Source organism: Lithobates pipiens, unplaced genomic scaffold, assembly GCF_037356315.1.
Source record: "Lithobates pipiens isolate NorthernLeopardFrog02 unplaced genomic scaffold, aLitPip1_a1.2 Scaffold_3, whole genome shotgun sequence".
In the NCBI taxonomy this organism is placed as follows: Eukaryota; Metazoa; Chordata; class Amphibia; order Anura; family Ranidae; genus Lithobates; species Lithobates pipiens.
In genome coordinates, this window is record NW_027507790.1 from 7,590,472 (window position 1) to 7,603,606 (window position 13,135).

General features: G+C 42.9%; 1 protein-coding gene across 7 annotated transcripts in view; it reads right to left on the reverse strand.

The window, feature by feature from the left end:
• Window positions 1-9,795: 9,795 nt before the first annotated feature.
• MTMR3 (myotubularin related protein 3) overlaps window positions 9,796-13,135 on the reverse strand; it is a 150,476-nt gene continuing 147,136 nt past the window's right edge. For 5 of the 7 annotated variants that reach the window (XM_077461210.1, XM_077461213.1, XM_077461212.1 and 2 more), the window contains one exon: window positions 9,796-13,094. In XM_077461210.1, coding sequence (XP_077317336.1) covers window positions 12,938-13,094 — 157 coding nt within the window. In that variant the 3' untranslated portion in view covers window positions 9,796-12,937. The remainder of the gene's footprint in view (window positions 13,095-13,135) is intronic. The other 2 variants (XM_077461216.1, XM_077461217.1) reach the window with 1 other exon arrangement.

Here is a 13,135-nt window from a genome sequence, read left to right on the forward strand (position 1 = left end):
CCGCAGGACTCACCACCCTGAAGGTTTCTGCGCTGTCCAGCAAGTAGTGCCCGTGGTCTCTGTTGGCTCCCAGGTGCAGAGGAAACTGCTTTGTGTCAGTTAAAGCTGCTGCTAATGGCGCTGAAACCGCTCTGCAATGTGCTCAGGTTTAAAGGAAATGGCCATCCAGAAGGACATAAAACACTGGGAAAATGGCCACCGGACTACAGGGGCACATGCTGTCTCTAGAGAAGCTGAAAAAGGTGCTCAGGCTTCTAGAAAATGGCCGCTGGCGTTCAGTATAAGGACAAATCACAGGGAAAATGACCGCCGAGGCACAGGAGAGCATGCTTTCCTTGCCCATACCCAAGATAGTCGTTGACACTGAAAAAAACATGGAGGGACAGAGCTAAAAAATGGCGGTATCAGTGCTGCAAAGATCACAGGGACAGTCTCACAGGCACCCCCAGGACACAGCCAGCCAGCGCAGCCCCCCCACAGGTGAGAGCCCCTGCACATTATATATATACACACACACACACACACACCGCTAGGCAGCCACACACAGAATCCCCCACAGGGAGGGGGGAGCGAAGAAAGGGACAGGGAGAGAAGAGAGGGAGGTGAGGGACCCCCCCCGAATCTTACTCCCAGGGAATGCCCAGCTGCTCAGCCCCACCGAGGCAGGGAGAGCTGTACTTACCAGTCCTGAAGAGCTGGGAGACATTCCATTACAGACCCACTCTCTGATCAGTACAGGGCGGCTGTTGGCCTCGGCACACTGACGCAGACATTAGTAGCCCGGTCAATATTTGCGCCCCGGAGCATTAAAGCTCACCGACCACCTCTGGAGCTGAGGTACATCGTAACCGAACCAAAGCTGAGCTTTGGTCTGCACACGCTTGATGGCCAGGCTGGGGAGACTACAAGGATAAGGGTATCCAGCCTGTCACCCAGCCGGCCGTTGATAGCAGATCACAGGATCTATCATCTTGTGCAAAATGCAAAGCTTCTGCAGAAAAAATTATTAAAAAAATCACGGACCGATGGGCCGCAGGGTTCCTAGGTCCTTCTTCACTAGGCAAAATAAAACTGATGACTGCATGGCAGGCTGAGGGGTTGTTACCCAAGGGACCGCTCCTTGGGCAGAACTGGAGAGTTCTGTGTTTTACATAACATGTAATGCCTAGTATTACAGAGGAGCTGTGTCAGTCAGTGAATATAAGAGAAATAGAGAGCCTGCTCTCAAATCTTTTACTGCCTAGAATTCTGTCAGCAAAAGTCCGCCGGAGCATACACACAGTCGGAATTTCTGACCAAAAGCTCACATCTGACTTTTGCTGGCAGAATTTCTGATCGTCTGTACGGGGCTTGACAGATTCCCCTATGTGACCGCAACTGCTGCTGGTGGGAGAGAAAAGGAGGGAAGTCAGCAGTGCTATGGGGGTGGGGGTCCAGGCAGCGAGAGAAATCCAGATTAGGTAAGCGGTTATAAAAATCCTATTCTTTCATTGTACATCACGGGACACAGCGCCATAATAGTTACTATGTGGGATGTCCCAGAGCAATTCCAACTGAGGGGAGAGCGACACAACCAAAGTAGGGCACCATGAGATCAGAGGATTTATACTGCTGCCTGCAGTACATTGCGCCAAAAGACATCCTCATGTCTTTACAGCCACCAGATAGATTCTGGTAAATGTATGGATTGAAGCCCAAGTTGTGGCCTTGCAGAATTGAGCCATGGAGTCTTGGTGATGCACTGCCCATGAAGCACTAACAGCCCTAGAGGAGTACGCTTTGATCAGAGGGTAAAACTACCTCTTTAAACCATAAGCTTGAATAATTACTTGTCAAATCCATTTAGAAATAGTAGATTTCGATGGTGCCTGTCCTCTTTTAGTACCTTCAGGCAACACTAACAAAACATCTGTTTTCCAAATCTGAGCAGTGACCTTTAAGTAGACATGGACTTCTCTCACCGCATCAAGAGAATGTAGTGTTTTTTCTTCAATAGACCAGGGCTCTGGAAAAATGAAGGTAGAACAATATCCTGGTTTAGATTAAAAACTTTATATTCCCTTCGGTAGAAAGTTAGGATGAGGACGCAATACTACCTTATCCTTGTGAAAAATAAAACTATGGCTCTTTATAAGAAAGAACAGCCAATTCTGAGACCCTTCTTGAAGCAGATATGGTTACCAGAAAAATCAGTTTCCTTATCAAAAAAGGACCAAGGGAATACGTTTTATAAAAAAAAGCCGTTTTGTAATGGCGACAAAGCTAAATTCAAGTCCCAAGGGTTCAGGGGTTACCTAAACAGAGATTAAGCCGCGTTGCCTCCTGAAAAAAGTTACAAACCAAAGAATGTGAAGCAAGTGGTCGTTGAAATACCAATAAGGCCAAGACCTGTCCTGAGAAAGCACTCAAGGTCAGCCTCATTTCTCACCCCATCTGCAGAAAGTCAAGGATTGACCCCAGGATATTTCCTGGGGTGCAACTCCTGGTTTCACACCGGGAGACATGTTTCCCAAACTCCATAATATATAATTATGGAGGCCGGCTCCCTTGCATTAACCAAGGTAGAAACTACTGAACCTGACAGCCTACGCTTCTTCAGAGTGTGGGTCTCAATATCCAGACCATTAAATGTAGCGTTTGTAACATAGGATGGAACACCGGACCTTGCGAGAGAAGGTCTGGCCATGTTGGTAGGGTCCATGGGTCCCCTACTGCCATCTTTAAGATTTCTGCATACCAAGATTTCCTGGTCCCCGCTGGAGGCCACAAGAATCAACGACTTCCCTTCCTGTTTGATCCTGCAAAGAAGTTGTGGACTCAGGCAAAATAAGAGAGAACGCATAAAATCAGCAAGAACCGATTCCACGGGAATAGCAAGGCATCTGTTCCATATGCTAGCAGATCCTTTGTGCTCGACACAAAGTTGTCACTTTGTTGAACCTGGTCGCAAACAGATCTATGCCTGGGATCCCCGATTTTTGACACATTGACAGGAAGATAGCGAGGTGAAGGAACCATTCTCCGGGAACAACTGCTGGCGACTCAAGTAGTCCGCCTGCCAATTTTCTATTCCTAGAACGAAGGCTGCCGATAAGATCTGATTAACCTTTCTCTGGGCCACACAACTTCTTGTGCCCCCTTGGTGATGTCGGATTGAATCCTGCAAGAAAATACCGTAAACTGAACTTTCAGGCCCTCAGGACCAAGAGCTCTGCCTGAATTTCTAAAATGTTAATGGGAAAGGACATTTCTGATCTGGGCCACTTCCCAGGTAATGGAAGGATTTTCCCCTTTAGTATATTTTTGGATATTAACCATAAACTGAGGCTCCGGTGCACTCAGCCTACAGCATCTGGCATTTCCAGGTGGTCTCATCCGGGTACTAACCAGGCCCGACACTGCTTAGCCTCCAAGATCAGACGAGATCGGGCGCTATCAGGGTGATCTTTGCCTGGGTTAAGAATACCTCTTTTCTGGGTGTACCCATGATTGGACCAAAGTATTTTAGCCTTCTTCATGGTTTTAAAGGAGATTTCTCCTAGGTTGGGAATCCGACCTAGATATTCCAGGTAGTTGAACGTGGTGACCATACTTTGGTCTAAGCGGGCAACCGACTGGTCTATCAAGAACAGCTAGACTAGGTAAACCATAATCATTATACCGTGGGCCCTTAATCTGGCTAGATGAGGGACCAGAACCATTGTAAACACTCAAGGTTCAGTAGCTGGACTGGAAAGCAGAGCTACACACTGAAAATGAAAAATTTTCCACCTTGAAAAGTAGATATTACTAGCGAGCGAGGAAATAGGCATATGGAGGTATTCATCTTTGATGTCGATTGACACCAGAAGTTCTCCTCCTTGTAGGATGGAGATGACTGATTGGGATGGACTCCATACATGGGGATCTCCATGAGCACGTTTTTCTTTTTCTCTGGATCCTTAGAAAAGTTTGATCTGAGAAAACGATGAGACAGGAACTCTTGAAATGCCAGTTTGTACCCTGGAGATATTGAGGAACTCCCCCATTCATCTCCGCACTCTTTCTGCCAGATCCTTGAGAACTGCAGAAGAATTCCCCCTATTCGATTGAACCTGATGGTGGAAGCTGCCGTGACTGCCTGGAGGCTGATGCCTCTGGCACAGAAGGAGCTTTCAAAAGGAAAATACATTTACTCCTTTTCTTAAATGGCAAAAAGGGGCACTTTCCGCTAGAATTTCTTTGGATGTGTTATCCAAAACAATAGTTGTTTCACAGAAAAAAGGAAGACTAGCCAGGATCTTCTTACAAGGCGCTTAGCAAAGGCCTGCCAGAGAAAAAAAAATGTTTTTTTTTCCCTTCCCAATAGGAATTCCACCCTTTTATCCATTGGATCCCTAAGCATTTGAGCACTGTCTGCCAGGTAAGTCAAACTCATTCACAGGGGATATAGCAGCGTTAATTGCTGGCATACCCTACTTGTGAATTTCCTCCAGCATAGGATAAAGTGGAAACTTTTTAGGAGGGAGAAAAAAAAAAATGCTTATCAGGGTGATACAAAAAAAAAAAAAAAAAAAAAAAAGGTTTCCAGCAATGAATGGACAGGAAACGTATGCACAGCTTGAGCAGGCTTTAGGGAACCAAAACACTCAGTTAACCACTTCCCACCTGGCCAATGTACATATACGGCCGGGTGGGAGCTCTCTACTTCTGATAGGACGTTCAGGAACGTCCTTCAGGAGGGGGATCGCCCACACAGCGGCGCGATCCCGATGTGCTCGTGTCACCCGGACACGGCGCATCTTGGATCAGCAGGAGGGCTCTGCGATTGGCCCTCCTGATCACATGATGACCGTCATGTGATATAAACAGCCGGTTGCTAGGCAATCGGCTCCTCCTCTCCTCACACAAGTCATCGCTGAGGAGAGGAGAGCAGATCGCTGCAGCCGGCTGGTGATCAGTGAGTATGAGCTGTTTTTACAGCTTTTTACTAACTGATCACCAGTCTAGTGTAATACACACGTCACCACACATGTCCCCAAATAATAAAAAATCATGTCCCCCACATATGTCCCACTAAAATCACATGTTCCAATGATTATCTGCACACATATGTACGTGATCACCTGCACACATCTGTACATGATCATTTGAGTACATATGTCTGTGATCACACAAACCAATTATTATATAATTAATGGAATTTTTTTTACCAAAAACATGTAGCAGAATACATTTTGGCTTAAATTTATGACAAAATTTGATTTTATTGGATTTCTTTTAAAATAGAAAAAAGAAAAATGTTTTTTCCAAATTTCCGCTTTTTTTGCGCTTATATCGCAAAAACTAAAAAACTGAGTCGTGAATACCACCAAAATAAAGCTCTATTTGTGCGAACAAAATGATAAAAACTTCATTTGGGTACAGTGTAGCATGACCGCGCAATTGTCATTGAAAGTGCGAGAGCGATGAAAGCTGAAAATTGGGCTGGGAAGGAAGGGGGCGAAAGTGCCCTGTATTGTAGTGGTTAAGGGTACATAAAATGTGAAGCAATCATTCAGCAATAAATTGCACCATCAATATTAAGATTGGAACAGCCAATTCTCCCGCATTTGACACCTCAGAAGAGGTCACTTTCTTTCCCCTTTCCCTAGGGCAGTGGTGGCAAACCTTAGCACCCCAGATGTTTTGGAACTACATTTCCCATGATGCAGTGTAGCTGAGCATCATGGGAAATGTAGTTCCAAAACATCTGGGGTGCCAAGGTTTGCCATCACTGCCCTAGGGGTTTACTCTAGTTCTGCCTTACAGCACATTGCTTGTTCCACTTCATTGGCACACCCATTTTTCCAATCACATCGTTCTACCCCTGGTGATGGAGATAAATCTCATGCCTGGGTGTCACCCAAGAAAAGTTTTATGACAAGTATGAACCATGATTTAATATAAATATTTTTATATAGATCTCGGCTTGTGTCAGGTTCAATGCCTCTCCCAGTCGCCGGGGGAGGCTCCCCCTGGTTACCTGAGCTGTCTCGGGGGCACGGGTGTTCGGGTAAGTCCTTGTGAAGTGTTTTTCCATATTGTAACTTCATACTCTTCCCCATTGTATCTTTTTGATCATATATTACCTTTTACTATATACCTAACTGTGATCTCTATATATATTCCTAGACATATGCATTTCCTGAGGAAGCTGAAAAGCGAAACTAGTCTAAATACGTAATTCTTTACACCAATTGTGGACCATTTGTATTGTCAAATGTTTTTATACTCAAATAAATTGATATAATTTTTTACGGCCGTTTTTTCAATGTTCTTTACCCTGTAAATTGCACCGTAATAGTCCCCCCACTCTCTCTCTTTGGTTGACATTTCTGGCTGGGGACCAGATCTTTTCAACAATTTCATACTTATTTGGGATGAAGGTGCATGTTGTAACATTTCAATTGTAATCTAATATGTTGTGAGGCCACCCATAATTTACCTCAGAAGAGGTGTCATTAGCCTCACCACAGTCTCCTGAGGGAATTAGTCTTTTCCTGCCCCTAGTTCCTCAGATTGAGGGTCTTGGGTAATGGAAGAGAACCTGTTGCATTTTAACCCACACTGGGATGTGATTAAATTGCTAAACTTTTTTTTTTTAATCATCATAAAATAAACAGAGGCTGCAGTGTTAAAAACAGTTGCAGACATTTCATAGCCCTAATGCTCACTCTGACCAGCCACCCCCTCTCAGGGGAGGATACCATTTGTAGAGATGAGTAGGCTTTCCAGAGCTTGAGGGAGACCCTTTTAGCTCTTTTTTGGGGGTGTTTTTTATAACCACTCCCACGTTGGAGGGCACCAGCGCAGCGCCAAGCCTCTCCCCCACCGTGGCATTGCACCCCCCTCTTTTTTTTTTAGCAGCCCCGGTCAGCAAAACACACATCCACCAAATCAGGCATCCAGGTGGAACAGGACACTGATCACCTGACCTCACTCAAACATATAGGTTCTCCCAGCAAGACAAGAAAACTCCTGCCCATTGGCTGAGATACCCCATATACTCCTAATCTGTCCTTGCATCGCCCTTATTTTATCTAATATCACCAGGTAACCCTGCCATCTAGCGGCAGAAGAGAGAAATGCAGCAATTCCAGACTTGGGGTGAGTTCAATTGATCCCTTATAATTAGCCAAGGAAAATACACCTGGTAGGTAAATTTAGGAGCAACCCTGCCTAAACATGGCGCGACATGCCAAAAAACCTGCCCATGCTTGGTTGCACCTGCAGTTGTGAACCAAGCCCAACTGTTAGGCCCCTTACACATGGGGCACGTCCGTTTTGATGGGCCCCGCTTTGCTCAGAGGTGGATCGATCCGCTGATCCCTGCTGAGCAGGGGGATGACAGGTCCATGTCCGCTCACTGTGCTGAGATGAATCTGTCAGAGTCCCATTGTCCTCTATGGGGAGATTGGATGAAAACGGATCGCCTGTCCTTTTTCATCTGATCTCATCCGATAGGCAAATGGAAGATAGGGTCACCATCCATCTGAATTCAGTTGACAGGATCAGATTGGATAGCAGCGGGTATAAGCTGACATGTCACTGCTGACATCTGCTGCTCCATAGGGGAGACTGGAGGGTCCAATTAAGTCCGCCTGAAAACCTGACAGGCAGACCTGATCAGAAAGCCCATGTGAAAGGGGCCTTAGCACAAAAAAACAATTCTCCATAAACATAGATGATTCTCTAAATGATCAGTGTTTATACAGTTGTGGTTCCATGCAGATAGCCATGAACATTGTGCCCCCATATGTTTATTAAGGAATGTTGTTTTGTATATAGTGTATAGTTTATGTGGTGAGTGTACACTTCATTGTACAGGGTGTGCATAACAGGGTTAAATGGAAAGGTCATAAATGAACTTCCCATTATCTGGGACATACACAGAGTGATGGGGGGATGTTTATGTAGATAGTGATTAGTGCTGTGTGCCTGCTTAGGAGAGGTCTGTCCCAATGTCTGTCACCTTGGGTGGGGGAATGGAACAACTTCTTAAAGAGTGTGACTGTCCTAGCTCATGGGGGCCACTACTGGCCACGGGCCCTCGGTAGTGTCCTAGTCAGTGCGCCCCTGGAGGGGTGTACTCACTTTTGTGAGATACTGTATCTTTCAACATTGATGGTGCCTTTCCAGATATTCAAGCTGGACATTCCATATGCACTATTGCACCCTCGTACCATCAGATAAGGGCCTTTGAACTCTGAACTGATAAGCTGGTCCTTTAGACTCCTTTAATCTGGAGGATAGGGCATCCATGGTGGCCAAGAAAATGTCAAACTTTGGATCAGTCTGACAACAGAACAATTTTCCACTTTCCAACAGACCACTGTAAATGAGCTTTGAGCCCAGGAAAACAACAGTGTTTCTGAAACATGTTCAGATGTGGCTTCTTTGCGTGAGAGGTTTAACCTGCATTTTTGGATGGCACAGGGAACTGTGTTCAGACAGTGATTTTGCAAGTATTCTTGAGCCCATGCAGTGATGTCCATCACAGAATCATGCCTGTTTTTATTGCAGTGTCAGCTTAAGGCCCAAGGGCAGGGGCATCCAATATTGCATTTTGGCCTTGTCCCTTGTGCACAGATTTCTCCAGATTCACAGTCTTTTGATATTATGTACTGTAGATGATGACGGAAGCTTTTAACACATTTTGTGAACCTTTGCCTATGTTTACTTTTGAGACACTCTGGGATTTACTAAAGGCAAATCCCCTTTGCACTGCAAGTGTACTTGGAAGTGCAGTCACTGTAGATCTGAGGGGGACATGCAAAGGAATATAAAAAAACTGCATTTTTGCTTGTACATGATTGGATGATAAAATTAGCAGAGCTTCCCCTCATATCTACAGCAAGTGCACTTGTAGTGCAAAGTGGATTTGCCTTTAGTAAATCAACCTGACTCTCCAAGATACCCTTTTATACTCAATCATGTTACTGATCTTTTGTCCATTACCCCAATTCGTTGTAAAATGTTTTTCCAGCTCTTCCTTGTTAGTACCACTTTGCCAGCTTTTTGACGCTGTCACAACTTATTTGAGAGGTGCTGCTGCCATCAATTTCAAAATGTACCATTTTAGGAAAAGAATAAGGTAATTTTCTCAGGTTTAAACATTCAATATTTTTTTTATTGTGACTAAAATATGGATTTATGAGATTTGCAAATCATTGCATTGTTTTTAAGTAGATTTCACACAGCGTCCTAACTTTTTTGGATTGTAGTTAGAGATGTTTGTGATCATGTGGCGGTAATGCAACTAGGTTTAAAGGTAGGAGGCAAGGCCAGGCAGTTGGTGACTTATGAGGGCCAGATGGCTGGTGCTGATCAGGTCCTATAGGTGAGCAGCAGGAATGGACCAGTGTTCCATGTGGGGCTTTTGAAAAACAGGAGCAGCAGAACATTGCTTCTACTACACTGAATTGGGGGGGAAATAAGTGACGCCACTCCACCCAGAGGACGACGTCAACCAGCCCCTCAGCATAGTAAAGTAGGCAGCAGCTGTGCAGCCCAACTGTCCTACTCAACAGAGTGAGTCTTCATAAACAAGACAAGTGCTTATCTGGTACCAGGGCTCTGGAAAGCACTCTGCGGCTAACTTTTACTAGCACTTGACGTTTTAAACAAGGGGAACCCATCGTTCAAAAACGTCACATTCCAGGCTAGTCCCACACTTCCAGTCCAGCAGTACAGGAATTAGCTACTTCAGGTGATTGGACCCTGGTGAAAGCTTTGCAGGGAACGCCCAATGAAAGAAAAAAAAAAAAAAGGGGAGATGCTTCAAAATATTTAATTTACAGGTACATTACATCAAAGATCCTATTACCTTACCTTTAAAAAATATATATATTTATTCTATTACCTTAATCATGGGACATACCCAATAATTTGAGGGATGGGCAACAAAATAGTTAAAATGGCAGCAACAATCCCACAGGGGAAGAGAAAAAAAAAAAAAAAAAAAAAAAAAAAGGTCACCGGACCCAGACAAACAGGCAGCATGAGCAAAATGCAAATCACACCCTTATATATTTCACTGCAGCCAGTAACATGTCAATTTAACTTTATTTATATAGTCAACAATGCTAAAATTATTTACCTCTTGCTTTGACAGAAGAAAAAAAAAAAAAAATAGCTCTTTATCGCTGTGATATAAGGGGGAGCTTGAGATGTGAAAAATTAGATATGAGAATATGAAATATATATATATATATATATATATATATATATATATATATATATATATATATATATATATATATATATATATATATATATATATATATATATATATATATATATATATATTTTTTTTTCACAAGCTAAGATGTCAGCTTCCTTATAAAAGAAGAACAGAACAAAAAAGGGGGAGTGCTTAACTGACCAGAGTATGTGGGATATTGGCAGATCACCAAGCTCTGTTGTGTTAAATCTAGGACCTGTTAAGAATGCCACTGATGCCAGCAGAAAAAATGGTCAGAGCCTGGCAGCATTTATCTGATGTTAATAACAACCTTTACCACCAGGTGGAGAATATATTTTTTTTTAAAGTATGTACCACTAATACATCCTTTATTCCCTAACAGTATAAGTGGTGCACTCGACAGCCAAATTTGGTTTTCCTTCTTTCTCTCAGAGAATTCTTTATCAGTGTAGACTGGCTGCTACCCTGTCATGCATTCATTCAGCCTCTATTTTAAGTATGTTCTATGTTGTGATCGTCCCCTGATTGCAATTGTAAGCTGCAAAATTATATTCTATACCACAAAATTTATATATGCACCATAACGTATTCATGGCTTGCTACTAAGCATCAAGACATCTTATGTCTTCATGCTGAGCCTAAAATGCCTAGTTCTCAGGACTTTTAACTACCTTATATCAAAGTTTATCATTCAAGCTACTTTGAGCACATCTTCTGGTCATTCATAGCCCTGTGTGTGCTGAAGGGCTTCTGTTGCACTGCAATAGAAAAAACATTATCCTACTGTCCCACTTAATTCATTAGCCCTCCCATCCCCTGCAGGTGCCTCCCAGGGCACATTACAACACGGGTTTGCTAATTAAGTGCACTCAAGTGGGTAAAAAATGAGAAAAATAAATATTTATACAAAAATAATGAAGTGCAAAATAAATTGTCCTAACACAGCCTTTAAATTGTTTTAAGCCTTTTCAAATACTTTTATCATGGCATCAGTTACACAGTACTAAAAAAAAAAAAAAAAAAAAAATATAATAATAATTAGGAATATATTTTAGGCTCTACACTGGATAACATTTTCTATGACTGTAACCCATGGTGTGCTCAAGTACTAGAGGGGGGGGAGTAGAAAAACACAGTAATATTAAGGGTTACTAAAGAAGTAGTCTATGATAACCTATTCTTATCACCCTGTGGAGCCTATTTTAAAAGGTGCTTAAACATTCTTGCAGCATAACACCGAGTCTCTGCAGGATAGCACAATAACTGGGAAGGGGAGTTTAGCATCAACAGCTTATTATTAAAACTCCCACTTGGGGTAATACTCTTAGCTGCTAGCTTACAAAAGTAGCTGAAAACAAAAAATAGTATTAAAAATGCGAAGGCCTGCAGAATGACTTCAGGGCAAGGTGGCCTCCTGCTAGCCTCCTACATCACATGCCGTCTGTTGCAGCTGTTGGATGAACAAATATAAAACACACAGGATTAGGTTAAATCCATGTTCAGAGCAGTGTGTGCCAACTAGGGAATGCAGAAGTATTCTTTAAGAAGGCTGCTCGAAAGACAGTAGGTCCGGTAAATTGTATTTGTCATACAATGTCCACAGCACATACAGAGGAGCCTTTTTCCTGCATTTCAAAGCTTTTCAAAACACAGATTCTGAACCGGACACTTCAGACTGGGATGGAAGTAGGCTAGCTATATTAGGGACGCACAATACCTTAAAACAGATGCAAGTTAAACCCTTCCTAAGACAAATTTTGATTTCCTTCTGAAAAATTCAAGTTGCATGGCTGTTATTTTGACCCACTTGCTTCAATAGTTTTGAGTTGATGACCATTAGAAAGCATGCATATAAGAAGAAGAGTAAAATTGGAGCTTCTTATCTACATACTTTGTTCTGAATTGATGAATGGATATATAAAAGCCAAAAAGGGACAGAATGACAGCTAGGCAACTAGCATTTGCAATATGAGAAGTCAGCAATGCCAGCCTCCATATTCCACTCAGAAAAGATTTCCTTCGAGGACCATTCCACTTGGTTAATGGAGTTCAGACATGGCTACTTTCCCTATGCTGGTCAGATTATTATAGTGGATACAGCTCGACTACAGAGAAGGTTTGCTAAACCCTATAAAGTGCCAGCACACAACTTGGAAAACTGAGATGACCATGCAATAAAATGCACCAGGCTTTGATGCACTTATTGTGTTTACTTTGGCCATTTGTGTACTGTCAGCATTTATTTTATAATATACAAGCCCTATATGCAGTGCCTTATTTCACCACAGCCCATGTTTAGGAGTCCCTGTCCTGAGTACCAAGGGAATCAACATAAAAAAAACAAAAAACGTTTGCTTCACACTTAATGTGTGATACCCATACTATAACATCTACATGTGTTCCATAATGTGGATTAAAAGGTGCAGACATGCCATATTTCATCCAAAAAAAAAAAAGAGTGCATTGCACTTATAGATTGAGATGTGCTCAGTCCTTCAAGAAATGATGTTCTGATCTCCTGAAGTGTCCTAGACAAGCTTGAAAGCATCAAGACCCAAACACTGCTCCGATATAAACAAACGAAAGTATGTAGAGTGGCATAAACAGGGCAGTCACTAAAATTGGTAGCTTGTTGTCCAATGTTAAACTTGCTCTCTTTCAGCAGATTCATACATGGCTGGCCTCAATCGTTCTCTGCGGAAGGTTGATTGCCTAGTTAGAAGTAGCAGTGATGGGATTTTCCAGTTCCAGGCTGGAGTGAAGATTGCTGTAACATGACTTGCACACACGACTCGGCTCAAAAAGTTGCTGACTTGGAACAGGGACCTTCTGATTGCAACAGCTCGAGCAGAAAACGTTGCCACAGTTCCTTTATCAGGGAAACAAAACAAACAGATGCTTAATAGCTAA